This window comes from Bradysia coprophila, unplaced genomic scaffold (assembly GCF_014529535.1).
Source record: "Bradysia coprophila strain Holo2 unplaced genomic scaffold, BU_Bcop_v1 contig_324, whole genome shotgun sequence".
In the NCBI taxonomy this organism is placed as follows: Eukaryota; Metazoa; Arthropoda; class Insecta; order Diptera; family Sciaridae; genus Bradysia; species Bradysia coprophila.
In genome coordinates this window covers 3,270,832-3,291,196 of record NW_023503584.1, presented here as the reverse complement: position 1 = coordinate 3,291,196, position 20,365 = coordinate 3,270,832, and the positions used below count along the sequence as shown (strand labels likewise).

Genomic DNA, 20,365 nt, shown 5'->3' with positions numbered 1-20,365 from the left:
TGGAGTGCTTTGACAGATGGCAATGTTGAATTTGCAAAGCTACAAAGTGAGGAGACTGACGATGGCGTATCTTGTATTCTTTCACGTTTTGCTTATTAAGCACTGCCTAAAAGTAATCATTTATCCACTTTCCTGTGATTCAATTAAAAAAGTAAGGAAACTATTACCCGATGATTCAAAAAAATAAAAACCAAAAGAAAATCCTTGAATCCAAAAAGAGTTTATTTGAAAAAAAATTCTACGCCAGAAAACTTTACATTTCCCGCAACTTCTTGTAGATAACGATAACGATTACTACGTTTTAAGTTTTGATGCTCTCAAGACCATGTTACTTTATTCAATATCTTGATTACTCCTCTATGTCCACTTATAACGTCATTTTTGATTATTTTTTTACCTCGGTTTTTGATAGAAGATCTTCTATAACTGCAGTTAATAGGTTTACTCAACTAATCATAAAAAGAAAGAATGGACGAAATATCGATCCACTGATCCACGTAAAATGAAATGAAAATTGCAATTTATTTTGTGGAAAGAAATTTGTTTCAATCAAATATAATTTACGAATAAAAATGTCGATCAATTCGCTACGAAACACAAAAAATTTAAATGAAAATTTTACTAATTTCTACCCCAAAAACAGTTAATTCATTTATTTAAGAGTTCCTCCGATTATGATTCATAATAAACCAACTACTGAAGTTTCCGAAAATGATTCGTCAGTGGACCTTCATCTGCGTAGCCAGCGATTTCTTGCGGTATTATAGCACTTTCCTCAACACCAGAGCATGGTCGACACATGCATTCCAACGGAGCTTTTGTGGAGACCTGGAAAGAATCAGCAGATTTTAATTCTTTTTTCAATAACTATCGTAGAATCATCAATCAACATCCAGGTCAACTTAAATCATCGTAACAATGTTCATAAATCATAAATCTGCTACTTCAGTTGTTCCAAGTATACCCTACACAAGACCCCATAGGCCGACCGTTAAAAATTGTTTATTAAAAATAACTGTCTTGACATGACTAGTAGGGGACCACCATCGGGCGCGCCTTATCGCTTATGTTTGTCGTGCCAGAATGGCCACTTTCTTTGAAAAGTGAAATCACATTATAAATTGAAAGAGCATCCACATAAAATATAACACAATGTGCGAAGGCTTGGTTGTAACGACAGCTCTGATAATTTCAATGACACTTCGCGTTATATTATACGCACACACACATACAAAACGTTCATACCAACCAAATATGCGCACAGAATTATGACAGGGCAAGCAGACAGCTGCAATGTTTCCTTTTGTCAAAAATTAACCAATTTCATCGACCAATTAATTTCATTTTTTCACAATCAATTTGTTATTTTTTCCCTAACTTATCAGTTCATGCATTCGAATCCAATTTGTGACAACCGGAGTGTGTGTGGAAATTTTCATAGCTAGTGCGCCAGTGTGATTTTAATTAGAAAATTATGAAAATTGTCGGTGATTGTTATGATAATTGATGCGTTAAATTGAGTTTTGTGAAGTTAGTGAGAGAACGATGGTGAATTGTTGGCTTTAAAAAAACTAATCAGGTTTATGGCTGCATCCATCGAATCGCCACTGAAATCAATGTAATCTCGTTGCAAAACAATTCTTTTCTTTTTCGCTTTTTACCGATTGAGAATATTGTGACCGAACCGCCGGACTGGAAATTTACAGGTAAATATCATTGAACATATTATTATAGAGCCAGTTGGCTTTGTATACAGCAGTACAGCACATAACTATAAATGATGCATGCGTACCATTTTACAAGGACCTGCACAAAAGCGCATACTTATAAATACCTGCTTTAAGACAGAAAAAAACCCTCGTATATAAATGTGTCCATCGTACGTTCGATAACAACGCTAATGTTCGCGTATTGTTTCTGCAATACTGTAATATAATCGAGTTCTTAGTCCCAACCATATTAATAGATTTTATCAGTGAGCATCGTTTGGGATGAAATTTCACTCTCAATTCGTCTTTTTTGAGACTCGATACTTTGTTAAGCCTGTCTGAGGCGATTCGGTTTTGTGATAATGTAATTCGAACTCAGGCTAGACATTTTTTGTTGATGGAATGAAGATAAGCTACTTATTGTGAACCTTACACACATAAATGGCTGGCCATCTGTTGTTGGTAGTGACGGCAGAACTATAGCAAAATGTAAGTTAAAACAATCGAAGTACAAGATTTTACATCAAGTACGGAACGTCAATCAAGATATTTAAACCCATTAAATGACTTTGTTGTGAATTTTTAATCGTGAGGATTACCTTTGACAAAATTTAAAGAAACTGGGACATATTCGTGGGCACGATAGAAAAGCTACTTTTAGTTTCGTAGACTTTGGGTTTGTGTCTAATCTACCGAACAAATTATTTCCTTGCCCACAAAAATAGTATCAATCCTAGTTCCCCAAGATTAAAATGGTTTGAGATGATTCTTGGAAATTTGCACGATAAAAATCATCTTCCTACATCCCCAAACATCTGGTAACCATTGGTAACCACTGGTTTTAAAAGCTGTCTGATGTCGTTCGACCTCTATTAACCTACCTGCTATTAAAATATTTACCTTTCGGAATTTTCTTTCACCCGGTTTCGCTTTCGGACAGAACAGAGAAACAGCTGCTTCTCGTTCACCAGATTCTTGACAGCACATGCACGATCGCTCCATTTGCCATATTTTACTACCAGAAACCTATAGTGCATTATTTTGAGCGATAGTCTTCCAAAGGTGTAGTTTTCTGGCAGAAATTTCAATTACCTGTAAATAACTGGCACATCGACCTATACATGCAAAGCTTGGTATTGGTTTCGGTACACATCCAGGATATTGAAGAACATGTATGACTGGCGTTACTTGACACTCATTACTACCACTCAAATCTGTAAATGTTTCGGTGTTAAATGTAAGATCAGTATTGTAAGGTTCATCGTTTTGTCGAGGCATGTTTATGGCGCGGAATTTTTTTACAATCCTAAAGTTTTAATCCATTTCAATTTGAAAGAGATTATTTATTATCTTGGTCGTGAGAGTCAATCCTTCTCTCGGTTTTTTGGCGACAAGCTTACCATTGCTGTTAGCGTTCGCACCCACAGTCATCGATTCCGGTTTTGATGCACAAGCACATGCTAATACGAACAAAATAGTTTTCAACATTTTCCGATTGATTTCAATTAAATTAGCAGATCTTAACAGATGAGTATTGTCTATTGGGCTTGTCCGTTCTCTTTTATTATCAATCCTTAACACGTCTTCTTCAATTTCGATAAAACTTTTGCGCACAAAATGTTCATTTTATAAAACGGATAATGGCACGAGTCTATTCAATGTACACGTTACCAGGGACGCTATGAACTTAATGGAAAATATCACAAGAATATTTTTCCTTTTATAGTGCTGCTCCCCCTTTCATGTTACTGATCCAGTAATAATGCTAGAAAATCGCAAAAATCAAATTAAATGCGCAAAATCCAAAATTCTAATTGCTTCTGTGATAAAAACTAACGTTCATTCATCGCATTCTGGATTTAAAATCCAAATATCCACGTTGTCCGGTTTACTAACCATATTCCTTTGGAATGAGGCATAAGTGTTCTATGTTCGACATCGGTATTCCATTTGAACCGTGCTGCGTAAACTATACTGGACGCAATTTATATTTATGATTTATGAATATTTTCTCGCAATAAAGCCATACGTCATTCATTCCAGTCGGGTTCGAAGAACTCTTACACACAAACCTTTTGATGTAATAAATCGTCAAGGAATTCATGTTTTCAGTTCATTCGTCCATATTCAATGTTACGAGTTACGATCGACTTTGATTTGTTTTTTGATTGTTTTGTAAATACATCGATAGGCCTAAATTCCATGATTGGTTTCCTTACACCAGCTACTCATCATCTGACAATTTTAGTCGTATTTTGTGTGTCTGACCTTTCATTTTCAGCACATTCTGAATAAATTAATTTGTGAAAAAAGGGGCTTGCCCTATTTCCATTCCAAAATTTCTTTTGTACGCTCTGGAAGCAGCATTTACAAAAACATCTTCCCAACATCGCGACATACACTTCTAAACTTACCATAGTGTTTTATAGAGAAATGTTGAATCTGCAATACCACATGCAGGGCCACGGGGTGAAGAAAAACTGCTCGTATACAACAGTCGACATCTGAATCATAATGGGAAATTTGAAATAAATCGATTTTGACTCGCCTGTTTGTTACTGCGTTCCTCTCTACTAAGCTTTTCTTCATATTAATTTTAATGGACACAATTTTGGCGATGTCATCTCTTTATTATTTGTACGGCTTCTGTTTTGTATTGAATTATGCAACCGACACCCATTTAAACTGCATCAAATTGAAATTTTGATAACTCAGGGTTTCTTGTCTTGTTAGTTCAACCTCAATCAATGCGCTGACCTAATATTGAAACCACCATTTGATAGCGTAGCCTATTTGTCTCTTCGATAGTATCTGTAGTAATCCAGAACGGATCGCGGATAGACAACACTTTCTGTTTTTGTTTGAGAAGGCTGGTGTAAGACAGAAAAGACAAAACTTAAATCTCAGATGGGAATGGTTTTGGAAACAAGATCTAAAGCCCGTCACTACTTCTATATACTCGTGTGATTATAACCTGAAGTGAATCATAATTTCGGCTATTCATCTTCGGTCTATGCTATCTACAACTAGGACAAGAATAAACGATGAACTCTGGGTATAGTTTTCCCTTGCCTAGCGAACTGTATGATGAAAAAATTGAAGCGACAGGATGAAGTCAAAGATTTGATAATTTTGGCCGTATCATACCATGCCGTTTTCAAACGTTAACAAGATCCTTACCCGCAACCATTGAACCACAGGATCGATTACACACTCGAAAATGGAAAACTTAACCTTTTGTTTTTCAGTTTAATTTATTAAATCATTTTTATCGTACAATTTTAAAATTATCGTGAAAAGTCGCCACATTTGAAGCATCGGCATTCGGCTGGTTCTCTTAGTCGGATATCCATTGTTGCAACATCAGCACCGGTAAGACGTGCACCATCTGGATCATAACAGTGTGTCAAAGTTACTAAACGTTCGCGTAGGAATGTTTCTCGACAGCAGTAGCATTCCTGTGATGTAACAAAAGAAATGTGAACTTTAGCACCATTTCAAACAAAGTCTAATATGTTAAGGAATCAACTTATGTAATTCGTGGTGATTTCTCTTACAGTACAGAGTCTCTTAATGGTTGTGCGGTTCATTTACTATCAAACGTACCTTTAAGAATCCTGTCGGTGTGATAACTGATGGCTGAACTTGACTATTACACAATCCTTCACATTTATTCACTTGCACTTCTCCATTACATGTTCGCTGCAGTCGACCCAATTCGTCGTATTCCTCTAGAGAATCGTTCATTGATTACAGAGTTTTGCAAGTTAAAACCTCGAATAACACCTTTGCCTACCTTTAATTAAATGAATTTGAGATGGTAATGTTTCACAAATTTCGTCACCGCGCTGCTGTGAATGCACCACACATATTTCTGTTAGCAGAACCAAGGCTAGGGTCACCAAAACTTTTAACAATTTCATCTTGCTTATTGAATTTTACTTCGAATAGTCAAACGAATTATTTCGCAAACGTTAATACATCACCACAACCAGACGTTTTCAAAGAAAATAAAATCCTCTGTAACCACTAACAGCTTTCAAAGCGATGGATGTAACTTTTATGTTTGTTAGTTTTCCACGCGTTGCGGTTGACTCAATGAAAATTTTGCAACAGTTTATTCAGCTTTTATACCCGGCCGGGACATTGGGTCACTTAAGTGGCATTTTTAAGTTGTTTTATCGATTATAATGACCTATCGCACTGTTGGTGAAGTTAATAATCCATTTCCAATGGACGGACCCCATGTTGTTTCTGTTTTGTGGGGTCGGTTACTGTTGTTCGTTATAAGGTGTGATAAAGGATTTGTATTTCATCTTGCGCGTATATATTGCAAAGAATCGGTTCGGGACAGAAAATTATAATAATAAAGGAGGGAAGGAAGTATGTACTCTACACGGAACTGTATGAGATATACAGTCGATTGCAGTCTTGATTAGTTGTACATTTCAAAATCAGATCAGACATCAAATCCGAGTGGGGAAAAATGTTCAAACATCCTCGCAGTATCAGTAGTCGTTAGTCGTTTGCATGCCGCATTTCCGTTATAAAAATCGAGTTTACTACTCAGAAAACAGTTAAATCGTTTGCTCAAATTTGTCCTTTCTCGATTTCAGATCAATGAAAAAATCAACTTCTCTACGTCTGCAATGAATTCTGGAAACATGCCTGCATCTCAGTCAATGCCAACTTCAATGGGACAGTCAACACAGTCAAATAATGGGTGCTATGGAGGCAATGACATACAGAAGCCGAATCGAATATGCCGAGATTTTGTGCAAGGATATTGTCGGCGCAAATACTGTCGAGTAAGTCCCCTTGGAATTATGTTAGACTATTTTTGACAGTAATTTACTAATGAGACTAACTTCCTTCAATTTTAGTATCCGCATGTGGTGTCTTCCGATTTGGTAGTGTTTTGCCATGACTTTCAAAATTCGAGATGTCCGAGGATCAATTGCAAGTAAGTTGTCGTTTTCTCTATGGTCCATTGACATCGAGTTCATTAAACGGTTTCTTTGTAGATTCTTGCATTACACACTCGAAGAGGAGGAGTACTACAGAAAGTACAACAAATTTCCAGTCAATGTTGCCGAAATGCAATACGATCGCTCGTCACCGTCGGCAATATTTTGCGCGGAGATGCTAAACACCGGACACTGTCGGCATCGTGATTGTCAGTATCACTCTGAAAATCATCCACCTGCTCCGCCTCCATCCCAACCGAACCAGAATTGCACCGCACCATCGATGCGTCGCATTGAATTCGATCAAAAATGGACAGAACGATCAATGATGATACGGGACAACTATAATCAGACGTGCGACATGCAGCGACCGAGTGCCGATTATATGTCGCAAAATCCGTCACAGCAACACCATTCGCAGCAATTAGTCGATGATTTCGGGGCTATGAAACGTAGTGCGTCATCCGAACGGTATGAACCGTTCAAGCGTTTCCGCAGCGACACAGATAACATCAATTCCTCGCCCGACATTATCGGCATACTACGTAGATTTGAGGAAGAAATATCTCAACTGCGGAGACGTGTCGAAGCAAACGAAGTGAAAATTGCCGAACTGCGAGCATCTAACGACTATTTGATGTCTCAAAACGCACAGCTACGATTGTCCAATGCCCAGCAATGTTCGGCGGTTGTTAACCCTGTAACAGTAACGACATCTCAACCACAGGCAACTGTAAGTGTAAATCAACCATGGACCGGTCGTTTGCGCTACAACATTTTCTGCTTTAACCTTTCAGCAAGTTATAAACGCCGTATCCATAGCTCCAGTTCAAACAGTTCAAATGCAGGCTACGCCCATTGTCAGTATGTCCGGTCAGACTCAAATCATCGCCAGTAGCTCATGTACACCGTTGGCAATTGCTGCAACATCGCAAGGTCAGCAATTGGCACAGTTAGCTCAACAAGGAATGAGTACCCTCAGTACAACGTCTCAAGCAATGAATGCGTCACAAATTCTTGGAACATCTCAAATAACGTTAACGCCCACACTGGCCACAGGTTGTTTAATATATTTAGTGAAGTTTTGGACGAAATTACTAACAAAAAAAAAATCAAATTTTTCAGCACCGTCAATGGGGCTGGCGATAAATACCTCACAAGCATTGGCCATGTCAAATGCAACGCAGCCGATTATATCCTATCCGGTGATGACCCACAGCATTTTGCCGCATTAGCTTAAAGTGTTTGGCAAGAATTACCATCTGCTGGTCTCAACGTATAAATGGAACGGCATTAAAGCCTGTTTGGAGTGATTTTTTTTTGTCGCCGTTCGTTTGAGGATAAAGTTTGTTAGATATATTATGTGCGGATCGCTCCCTTCTATTTATTATACAGTAACTACGCCGACTATTAGCGACATAAAATGTAAATTTTAGAATTTGTGCGTATAACACCGACCGGCTAATTAATAAACCGAAAAAGAGTAGTAAAATCTTTCCATCATTAAAACCTTTCCATACTTATTACTGCAAGAATAATGCTACTTGTATAATGATAAATATAAATTCACATAAATTTAAGTGTGTTAAATTGTGCGGTTTTGTTAAGAGAACAATATTTAAAGAAACAAAAGGAAAAAAAATAAGTTTTGTAGATAAATTCCAATATTAAAATATTTAATTCTATTTTATCAACGGCTTTTTTAGTAAAAGTGTTAAGTCAGGTAGATGGTCTTAGTTGACTTAGTCCACGATAGTCACAGTTATTCTGCAGTGGCTGACGTGTGCACACGGTTGGTTTGAAACGAGATTAAATAGGGAACGCCGACCACCAATATTATTATTAATCAAGTAATGGACAAGAACATCACACAGGAAAAAATCAGACCGAACGGCTGTGCCGTTTCTGAAAACCAGCAGCTGTGTCGTCAACGGCCGGTAGAGTAGCGGTTAATTCTGACTTATATTGGGATCAGTAGCAGGACTAATTGTAAAACTGTTTATAAACAAAAAATGACATTGGAACATCTGGTTGGGCAGCTATAGCCCCAAGTAGTCGAAATATCACGATTTTCAATGGGCAATATCTTCGAAAGGTAGCAACCGTAGAAGTTTCGGATTGTTGATATTGATAGAAGTAGGGAAGAGAAACCGGTAAAACCGGTAATACCGGTTTTACTAGTTTGAATACCGGTTTTCTACAGAAATAGAGAAAGGTGTCGAAACTAATGCAACTTTCTTAAAAAAATATCAAATAAAATAGATAGACAGATGAAAGCGAATAACTTTGCCTTTCAAATTTTCTAGAAGTACCTGTATCACATTATTTCAGCCCTTTGCTTCTTTCAAATTAAGACACTCAAAATATTAGGATGATCAGAACATGTAGATTTCAACCTAAAATACATCGTCTTATAAATTCTAGACTAAAAGGAAGTGATCCCTAGATATTTGTTAATGATGTAACTGATTTTCATGATAAACGGTCTAAGAGATCTCCTAAAGAGACATACTTTTATTGAAAAATGTAAATATATTTCTCACTTTTACTAAAATTTCCCTGCTTGTTAAAAGTGATCCACTATTTCCAGTTCACAGTTTGACAATACTTGACAAAGCATTTCAGAACAAATGTAGACGAATTAAAAACGGAACATAAAAATCTTGTTCTGCAATGGCAAACATAAAAAAGAATGTATGGGCTAGTGGGTAATGTCTGGTTTTCTATACATGATCACATTGAAGCCAGAAGAAATTTCGGTTGACGATTGAAACAGTTCTGGGTATAGGGAAAGACCGATCGGTTCTTTTTATCCACAATTATCCACAATTTTTAAATCATACTAAGAGTTTTGTCCCGCATATGGAATGTTTGTAAGCAATAATGGAGACTTTCGGAAAAGTCAACACTATTGATTTTTTACCAGGCGTCAGAGGTCTTTTTTCATTGAAAGTTACATGAGGTATTCACTCGTTTATTTTTGTAAGAAGAAAATGAGGACCTAGACCTCGAAGATATTACAGTGAGTAATTCTCTAAAATGTTTGATTTCAGTATATTTAGCTAATCCTTCTGTCACATCTTTTGACAGCTTTTTACGTTTTAGTACGTTCTCTCTCCCAGTAGCAAAAACCCAATCCCAGCAAAAAAAGAAACTATATCGAATGCCGCAAATGCATTTAAAAACGAACATTCGGTGAAATACTTTTTTATCACACCAAATGTTTATCATTTTATACAAATATGTTTATCTTTATAATAAATCAACATCAGTGATGTGCATGTAATTTAAACAAAGCAAAATCAATTGTTTATGTGTTACATTTACATTATGGAAGAGAAATGTCCCATTCTTTTTCCAAATTTGTGTACTCAAGCGAAAGAAATTGTCATTTATTTGCGTTAAATGAATTTTACTAAACAATTCGACGTTATTATCATCTTATTGACATTGAAACTATATAAAAAATAGTAGCTTCCAATCTAGGTACTTTTACTCATCGTGATACGAGATAACAAATTATTTTCCGTGTATTGTACATACCAACTTTCCTGTAAGACAAATCTTACGGTGTTTGTACTTGTCTTCTTTTGCTATGCATAAAAAATGCATATAGATCGTCGACATATTTTGTGATCGGCAACTTTGTCAGTTTTTCCTTTTACATTTTCGAGTTTTTTTTTAATGTTAAAATTACAACCATAAGATACATTTTGAAATGTTGCATTGAATGCAAATAGAATTACTTCGAATTACATGGATTACTTCGGGGGGACATTTTTGAGATCTCGTAAACAAAATAAAAGTTGACAAATTAATTTGTCGTCGATTTTATGCATTTTTTATGCGTGGCAAAAGAAGACAGTAACATACAACGTAATATTTGTGTTACATAAAAGTTGGTCGCACAACTATAAACACCAAAATCGTTTTGTGAGCATTCTAGACAATTAAAATTTGGATTGAAATGAAAAATATTTTTTTTATAGTTTCAATGTCAATAAAATGATATAACGTCGAATTGTTTAGTAAAATTCATTTAGCGCAAATAGACGACCATTTCTTTCGTTTCAGCACACATGTCGTCGATTTGTGTGCATTTTTTGTGCATATAAAAAAAGACAAGTAAATTGAATACCGCAAATACATTTAAAAAGGAACATTCGGTGAAATACTTTTTAGCAATTCAATTGTTTATTTGAATCATTTTATTAATTGAATACACAGAGAAAAAATTCGGATTTAATGTTTAATCTACGGAAAGATTACGAATATTTTAAATATTTCGAAAGATTTCGTTTCAATCTTTTTTCAAAGATTACAAAAATTAAATCTTTCGATAGATTGAGTTTCGGTTTAAAATGTCTAAAATTGATAGTAGCAATTAGAAGTGAAGATTTTGCCACGAAAATGTTTTGTTTTTGTTAAAAGTTCATTGTCCTGGTATCTAGAGTTTATGATTAGAAGCTACTGCCATGTGTAATTTTTAGTCATCTGTTAGCGATGCAAAAGTAAAAACCACAGCATCCAAATGTTTCAGATTTTTTTTTTTTGCTTTTCTTAAAGGATATTGATTTTCGAGTAAAGAAAATCGGTGAAAAAGTAAATAATTCTTCCATGCAAACTGGTCTGTTATACTTCTTAATCAATGGTACAATTAAATATGGGTGAAAAATATCGTTATTATAATATTTTCCATACGCTTATGGTACTTTTCAATAGTTTTGCCAGGCTCAACTTCCTTATCGTTGCTCATACAGATTTATGAAGTATGATAATAGTTTATTAAATAATTGGTAAAATGAAAAAAAATGTTGCCTTCGATTAGGATTTGAACTCGTCTACTATGATGGTTACCTCAGTTGGTACAAATTTTTCGTTCAGAAGATTAATTTTTTAATCTTTGAAAGAGTAAAATCTCCGTAACAACGGTGCGAAAATAAATCTTGCTAAGATTACGAACCCAATAGCTCAGTGGTAAAGTACAGGACTGGAGATACGGAGGTACCGAGGTGAACGAGTTCAAATCCTGATCAAATTAAGTAAAAAAAAACATTTAATTTCAACTAAACAAATATTTCCAATTTCAGAATAAATAAAACAATTAAATCTGACTCAATATTTCAAATAAATGTTGGAAAAATTTTTTTAATTTCAAAATAATAAAATTGAAATCCCTTTGAAGATTTCGATCTAATCCATCGACAGATTATTTTCGAAAGATTAAATGCAAGTAATCTTTCGAAGATTTGCAGGCAAAAATGCTAATTAATCGATAGTTAAAATTCAGTTTAGGGCAAAAAGTCTGTTTAAGAAATATTTAGAATGAATGAAACTAATATTTAGTCAAATTAAAGCAAAATCGTCCAATATAATTTCTGTAGGGATAAGCTCGCGGAAGCTTATTTTATATTTTCCATTACGTATAAGGAAAATTAAGTTCGCCCGAATGTAAGAGGAAAATGACTAAACTGAAATTGGTCTCCGCGGAGGCTTATTTTTACAAGGTTCTCGATGAACTTGTTCAGCACTCTGAAAACTTGCAGGGCAATCTTTATTTCATGGTTTTTTGGGCTTCGAAGGCACCGTGAACATTGTTTGAAAAAACTCAAAGTATTTTAATGACAATTGATATGTTTTGCTCCACATGTTTTTTGTTCATAGTTCTCAAACCACTGGACCGACGTCGTTCAGACTTCAGTACTCTCACTTCCGATCGGGTGAAATGTACAAAAATTCAGTAAACAATTTTATTTTCTTGAGCCAAGTGTACTTGCACTCAAGCCAAGATAAGTGACTCTCTTATTTTTCTATGCACAATATTAATGCGAAGCGACGACAGCTGCCAAATTGTTTAGTCAAAATTCAGCAAATTTTACTATTTTGAGAAAAAAGCGTCAATCGAAAATTATATTGCAGTTTTGTACTACAAAACATTTAGAGATTACCCGGATGATCCACAAAGTCTACTTTTCTCACTTGCTTGCACATATCAAGATTGTCTGCCTGTCTTTTTTTCTATGCACAAATCGTGCATGCAAAGCGACGACAATTGTCGTTTTTGTTGATTTGTTCTTTATTTCATGCGGCATGCGGGTGAATTTTTATGCGTACATTTCAGAGACTTTCGGATTTGTAGACAAAAATGCTCGTTAAATCGAGAGTCACTTTAGGGCAAAAATTCTGTTTAGGGAACTTATTTTTAGTCGAATTATCTACGAGTAATTATACCTAGAGGGAGGCAGCCATCACAGCCCACAAACCTTTTTATATTTTTTTGAGAAGGAATTTGTAGTTGGAAACATTTAAAATTCCCCATTTGATATAATAGTTATTTGTTAACCAAGGAAAAAAAATGGAAATTTCATTTCGACTGTGTTTTCTTTGTGGCCAGAGCGTAGCGAATTTTTCACCCGAGAAAATGAAATTTCCTACTTTTTCCCCGAGGTCGACACATAATTTTTCACAAGGCATCCGGAGGTTCATCGGAGGTGAGAAAATGACTATTGTCTCTCCCATCGAAATCAAATGGTATTATATCTGAAGTTATCTCGTACGCGTACATTTTCTTTTTGATTTCACAAAGTTGCCGATCACAAAAATATGCCGTCGATTCATATGCATTTTTTATGCATAGAAAAATAAGACATAACAGGAACAAGCAATTTGTCTTACAAGAAAGTTGGTAGCATAACAATAAACACCAAAATGGTTTTGTGAGCTGGGCTGTTTATAGACGGTACATTCCCTGCGAGAAAATTGTTTAGTTAAAATTCAGCGAGTTTTACTATTTTCAGAAAAAAGCGTCCTTCGAAAATTGAATTGTAGTTATGTAGTACGAAACATTGTAATTTTAGAGATTACCCGGATGATCCACAAAGTCTACCTTTCTCACTTGCTTGCAGCACATATCAAGATTGCCTGTCTTTTTTTCTATGCACAAATTATGCATGCAAAGCGACGACGATTATTGTCGTCTTTGTTGATTTGTTCTATGCGGCATGCGGGTGAATTTTTATGCGTACATTTCAGAGACTTTTCGGATTTGTAGACAAAAATGCTCGTTAAATCGAGAGTTAACATTCAGTTTAGGGCAAAAATTGTGTTTAGGGAACAGAATGAAACTTTTTTTTAGTCAAATTGTAGAAAAATCGTCCCCTGTAGGAATGAGCTAACGGAAGTTAGATTTATATTTTCCATTATGTATAAGGAGAATTAAGTTGGCTCGAAGACAAATAATGTATTTCATGTTTTGTAAAAGGAAAATGACAAAACAGAAATTGGCTTTCGCCGGGGCTAATTCTTACAAGGTTCTCGAGGAACATTTTCTGTAACATTTTCTGTTGAACGGAACCTGCCTGTACTAGCAATGTAGTTCAGTGAGAAAAGTCGAATTCATCCGTGTACAAAATCTCTGAATTTTCCAGAGATTGTTTGAGAAGAAATTCGTAACTTTTTAAATTCCCCAGTTGATATAATAGTTATTTCAGAAATTTTGTTTGAAAATGATTCCAACTTATTTATTTGTGGGAATTCAATCCCGTATGATTGCTAACAAATATCATCGCCCGTAGGCATATACGATGACAAAGAGTTTTACTTATAATAATTCCTAACCGGTGGCGCTATTAACGTTATTGACCCGGAGAATGGCCTGAACCCTTCAGTGAGGAAAAGAAAAGCAAGATATTATACAAAATTGAATTGTTTCCCACGATTGTTTCGTTTGCTCAGCTGTTGATATCGCATACAGGTCATTGAACTAAGCCAATTGATCAGCTGTGAGGTGGTGATTGACATTCGTATTCATAATCATAACAAAGGACATCGTTGACCAGTTTCCACTCGAAACACTTGTTTTGACGCCGCGTTCTCTTTGATTCAACTAAAATTGTGCTCGATAAATTTGTCCTAAACGGATTGAAATTTAAAGGACCTTGTTGGATAAACCATAACCAGATCGACCAGAAAAATGAAATTCTCAGCGAGAACCCATTTGAAGTGATGAGTTTGGTTTTTGCTTGACTAGTGTGTGACGAATATTTATTTCATAAATGGAGCACTAGTTGATGGGAACGAAACGTGCTTAAGATGAATCGTTTGGTGATAAAGGAAGGAAGCGTTCGGTGGAGTAAACCAACGGCCAAGTCCTGTAATTCGACACCAATACTGCAACGTTGGATGATTCAGTTGTTTATTAAAGCGATGAACCAACACAAAAATTTAACTGAAACTCGATCAAAGCTAAGTGTTTGTTGATATTTTATCTACATTTGTCAACTTCCCTTTTACTTAATCCTAGGTTTGCAAGTGGGCCAAGTTAGGGACTAATAGCGACCCCAAACATGGGTACTGGAACAACCATGTTCGTGGGTTGTTTCAAACGATTCGGTCATCAAACTGTATCGGATGACCATGATATGGATGTGACTCGAAAATTTGTATGACTTCATGAAACGCTCCGGAATTTTTGTGATGATACGGTCAGTGAGTTTGTTTTTCTTTTTGTTGTTGAATGGCTGACTGGATTGTATTTATTGGTTTTTGTTGATCCGATATGACCTAATTGTCCTTATAACGTAGCTATTGTTGTCGATATAATTATTGTTGCCGGATGGAGTTTAATCCAATAATTTGGTGTTGGTCTTCCCGACCCCAAGTACGTTCATCAGCTCTACAACCGAATTTCTTTTGATTGGCCACCAACTCATCAAGGATTTGTTGAACAATTTTCCAATAATTTCCAAACGGTAACGCCCATTCTATGATTTCGAAAAAAAATTGTCACGTTCGGACCAAATTTGAAATACGTTGAATTAAACGCAACGCCTTTAAATGGAAAATCTTCGATTCTGCTTGCTGCTAACGGTTGATTGATTCAAATACGACGTAAGGGTTTCGTCGATTGTAGGTGCGGTAGACTTTCGCTAATTGATGCTGCTGCTTGTTGAATTCTGGCGAGTTTGCCAGAACAGTGCCATTACATTTTCTTTTTGTTGTTCGATGACCCTCACTACCTCGCTTATTTGAATTGATTGATTGGAACTTTGTGCTTCCAGAAGGTCGAAGTATGAATATGTCAGCACAACGGAAGCATCGAAAATACTGAAAGCTACGTCATACTTTTTCGATACAGTTTCTTCATGTTTGATTTGAAAACTAAAATCTGTTGACTCCATCATCGTTGTATTAGCATCGTAAATTTTGTCCCATAAAGTCGTGACGACCTTGAGTTTTCTATCGAGAAGTATCTTTGTAATTTCATCGACCTTCAATTCCTCGTAGAATTCCTCCAAATCTTTGATATTCTGTTCATGTATCTCCAATAATCTTTGCATTTTAATATTTTCTATTCATTTCCAGATATTCAAACACAGAACGTTGATCAATTTGCTCATGATGACGAGGTCAACTCTACGACCGTTTAATTATGAATTTAATAGATTCCAATGTACGGTTGATTTTAATAAAATTGTTGAATTAGTTGCTGACTTCGTTGTTCCTCTTCACCAAATTAGGGAACCCTTGGCCAGATGAACTTACGTTAATGACCGTCGATCCACAGAAAAATGTTATGCTGGCAAAGACTGTTCTCGTACTGTGTATAGTATGTGTGGCGACTTTCTTTTGTTCGTCGCAATTCGTTTACTGATGATGGTTGCACTTTATGTGATTTTATTAAAAAATTAATCTTGTGCGGCCGTTTAATATGCTGTTGCCGATTATTTGATTTTATTACAATTATTTGTGGCCGTTAATTTTTCAGTAGCCGTTTCTTTAATTTCTCGGTTTTTTGTCTGTTTGGCCGGAACTTTTCACTGTCGGCGTTTTAACTTTGTTTAGCCGATAGTTTTATGTAATTTTATTTTAAATTGTTTGGTGTAATTGATCGATATTTAATAAATTTTTAAATTCGCAGCCAAATTACAGATGGCCTTCCTTTGTTCTTTAATTCAATTTTTAATAGTGGACTGTATTTTATTTTATTTCACTGGGGAATTAAAAAAATTTGACTATTGTCTCTCGCATCGAAATCAACAAAGTAGAAATGTATGACAAATCAACAAGCACGACCACTTTTGTATGCATAATTTATGCATAGAAAAAAAAGACTTGTGTAAGTAAATAAGAAAAGTATATGTTGGTTTTGTATGAGCTTGTTACGTAAATTTTCTTGATTAAAATCGGATTTGCTCAGTTAAATTACTTTTATTCTGCCAAATCAATTTCGGTACCAAATAGATACCATCTTTAGTGGCTAAAAACATAAACATAATGAGAACACAGAATATCATTATACAGCGCAAAGGTTTCTTTTTACCTCAATTCTTTTAAAGCACAAAAATAAGCACTTGTGTGCATCGTCAATTAAATTCAATACTAAATCGATTTAGATCAAAATCAAAACGTAAAGAGAGAGGATAAAACAAAAATGAATTTCTACTAGATGAAAGCATTACGTACAGAGAGTAACATCAAATCACGTTATTATAGGCAGTAGATAACATTATACAATCGGTGTGTTTATTCAGACAATTCGGTGTCTTCTTCACCGCAATCATCTCTAAAATGTCTCTTTTCTTCTGCTGACTTTCACGAACAACAATTTTAACTTTATCCCACAACGGTGTATGATTGTTCGTAATAGCGTGATCACATAAGGCACTGTGGTTACTGTTCTTAATGCTTATGTTGTACTTATGTTGATAGATTCTGTCCTTCAAAAGCTGTAATGTCTGGCCAACGTATTTGTACCCGCACGAACAGGGAATACAGTACACCAAATGTGAACAATGTAACTTTGGCGTCGGATCTTTGAGTCTACTAAAAATAGACTTCTTCAACGTGTTGTCGCCTTTTCCAACCAGCATGACATCATCCTTGCATATGGCTTTCAGTTTCTCAAACAGGCCTTTAACATAGGGTACGGCAGCTATCGGGAGTTTCTCTTTGATCGGTTTCACATCTCCATTCTTTGTAAACTTTTCGTGTGCTTTTTTGATCATACATTCAACCAAACCATTCGGGTACATATTCTTGGCTAAAATTTCTCTCAGCAATTCAAAGTTTTTGTTGTGGAACTCGGGTTCAGACAATAGAAGAATCTTCTCTGCTAGCAGTGTGACTGTGTTGCGTTTGTAGGCAGTTGGCAAATGAGATTTAAAATTCAAATAACGTCCGGACCAAGTGTCTTTGTGATACCAATCAGTCTTAATGCTACGACCATCTCTAATACACCACAGTTCCAAAAATGAAATTTTTTGATCTCGTTCTACATCTACAGTAAATTGTATATGTTGATTGTAGCTGTTGAACGTTGTTTTAATTTCATTAACTTTGTCAGCAGGAACTGCTGTTAAAATATCGTCCACATATCGTACGTAGAATGGTAATTTGAATTTCAGCTTTCGTATGACTTCGTCTTCCAAAATTTCTAATACCAAATCAGCAATCAGCAGAAATTGATTTGGCAGAATAAAAGTAATTTAACTGAGCAAATCCGATTTTAATCAAGAAAATAAGAAAAGTATACATCTAATCCGGGTAATCTCTAAAGTTAAAAAATTTTCTCACCAACTAATTTGCTATAGACCAGCACTTTATTTCTATATGCATATTTCTTCATACATATTTATCTTGAAATCGTTAAGTTTTGTCCTATTGAAGGCAATTTTCTTCAGTCCATCTTGCACACGCAAATTTAATGCTTATTATCCCTTTTACGAAATTTTAGTGAAGTAAAACTGTGTGTGAGTTCACCTATTACGCAGTTGAAAATTGCGTTATTTTGCACCGTGTGCCAAATTACCACACGCCATTCAGCTCACTATTTTATAGAAAAAAGCAAATCAAATTTTACGTCTAACGTCTTAATGTCAGTCTTTATTTCTATGCACAAATTATGCATACAAAGCGACGACAGTTGTCGTGTTTGTTGATTTTTGCTATAGGTCAACGCACTTCAAGCAAAAGTGATCATAGTTGACAGCTGCCAAATAGAGTAATATTTTGTATGAAATGGTTTTTTACAGTGCTGTACAGTTGTGTGACACACTGTCACGTTTCGGTACCCCATTTAGAGTACCACGCATGCTTGAAGTGCGTTGTATCGGTACATCTCATAAAGTGAATTTTTGAACGTAACTTTCAACAGAATTTTTGGATCTGTAGGCAAAAACGGTCGTTAATCGAGAGTTAAAATGCAGTTTAGGGAATAAGTCGTAATGAAACTAAGTCAAATCATCACAAAATCCTTCGCTGATAACATTTATGTAAGAATTGGCCCGCGAAGCCTATGTTATGATTTTACTTGAACAAAACATACGCCTCTCTGGAAGACATTGTAAACGTTCTGGTTAAGGTACTGCGAAATTGTGCAACTTTTTTTTTTTTTATTTTCACATTTGGGATCAATTTTCATAAATTATTCTGTGGAAAGAAATTTGTATCCAAAACGACGGCCCATTATAGACACTCGGTGGCTACAATGCAGATTTGCAACAGATTTGTTGGTGTAGTCTTCGTTCTTCACTCTAACACAGCTCGAACACCAGCTTTATGTTGCGCAGAGGCATTTCGTTTTTAGATGCGACAATTAAATGAAGCGGAGACGCTTAATTGAGATCGTGCACAAACGACTCCATATATCCACTTGAATCGACAGAACAAATCAAACATTCTTCAGGTCATCTTTAATGATCGCTAAACGTAGGAAATTGCGACTTCCTCTGATCCATCTGTTCAGTTTTTGATAACCACATACAAAGCTCTCTTTTTGTCACCGTCCGATCGAAGTTTCAAGCAGTCGCAGAGCAGATGAAGCGGTGATACAAATTTCCTTAGCAAGCTATCTTCTCTCTTCGTAGTTGACGCAGTGAATCTAAATCACAAGCACTTCTTATCTAGAACACAGCATCTAACTCCGGTCCCAGTAACAACAAATAATATTGTCATTCTTTGGCTGGCACTATGCGACCAACTTTCATGTAAGACAAAAAAAACCCAACCCGCTCATCTCTAGTCGACGGAATAATACATTTAACTATCAACAGAGTAAAAACCTGTTTTTCTGGAAAAGTTTCTAGATCCGTAGGCCCATCTTTGAACTTAATCTCGGGAATTCCATTCTTCGTCGATTAAAAAAAATAATAATCAAAATCGGTTTTATTTCCATAAGATCGGGGGAATAAACAGTTTTGAGATATCGTAAACAAAATTAAAATTGACGAATTTGCCGACCACAAAAATATGTCCTCGATTTAAATGCATTTTTTATGCATAGGAAAATAAGACAGGAATATTTTTATAAGAAAGTTGAACTTTGTAGTTGCAATGTCAATAAGATGATATACGTGGTATTGTTTAGTGAAATTCATTTAGCGCAAAGAAACTGCGAGACAAATATTATGTTCCTGCCTTCTTTTGCTATGCATAAAAAATGCATATACATCGACGACATATTTTTGTGATCGGCAACTTTGTCAATTTCTATCTATTTTTCAATGACAAAATCATTTTTTTTTGCATTTTTGACTTTTTTTAAATGTTAAAATTAAATCTATTTTGAAAGTGTTACACTAAAAGCAAATAAAATGCCGACAATTCATGGATTACTTCGGAGGACAAAACAGTTTTGAGATCTCGACAGATATTTGTCTTACATGAAAGTTGGTCGCATGCCANCACGAG

At 35.5% G+C, this 20,365-nt stretch overlaps 4 protein-coding genes across 4 annotated transcripts; 1 reads left to right on the top strand and 3 right to left on the bottom strand.

Annotated features, from left to right (window-relative positions):
* Positions 1-531: 531 nt before the first annotated feature.
* LOC119079547 (bursicon) lies at positions 532-3,385 on the bottom strand. Its single transcript, XM_037187535.1, has 4 exons — positions 3,110-3,385; positions 2,802-2,923; positions 2,610-2,735; positions 532-828 (listed from the first exon to the last, which is right to left on the bottom strand). Exons 1-4 carry the CDS (start codon positions 3,195-3,197, stop codon positions 694-696), a joined length of 471 nt encoding a protein of 156 aa, XP_037043430.1. The 5' UTR covers positions 3,198-3,385; the 3' UTR covers positions 532-693.
* LOC119079506 (zinc finger CCCH domain-containing protein 10-like) lies at positions 1,257-8,093 on the top strand. Its single transcript, XM_037187461.1, has 6 exons — positions 1,257-1,706; positions 6,326-6,517; positions 6,593-6,672; positions 6,734-7,409; positions 7,474-7,735; positions 7,802-8,093. The coding sequence occupies exons 2-6, from the start codon at positions 6,359-6,361 to the stop codon at positions 7,909-7,911; spliced, it is 1,287 nt and encodes a 428-aa protein (XP_037043356.1). The 5' UTR covers positions 1,257-1,706; positions 6,326-6,358; the 3' UTR covers positions 7,912-8,093.
* LOC119079548 (partner of bursicon) lies at positions 4,958-6,326 on the bottom strand. Its single transcript, XM_037187536.1, has 3 exons — positions 5,506-6,326; positions 5,316-5,440; positions 4,958-5,167 (listed from the first exon to the last, which is right to left on the bottom strand). The coding sequence occupies exons 1-3, from the start codon at positions 5,630-5,632 to the stop codon at positions 4,997-4,999; spliced, it is 423 nt and encodes a 140-aa protein (XP_037043431.1). The 5' UTR covers positions 5,633-6,326; the 3' UTR covers positions 4,958-4,996.
* A 9,058-nt stretch (positions 8,094-17,151) lies between the features above and the next one.
* Positions 17,152-17,709, bottom strand: LOC119079697. Its single transcript, XM_037187755.1, has one exon. The coding sequence runs from the start codon at positions 17,707-17,709 to the stop codon at positions 17,152-17,154; it is 558 nt and encodes a 185-aa protein (XP_037043650.1).
* Positions 17,710-20,365: the final 2,656 nt, after the last annotated feature.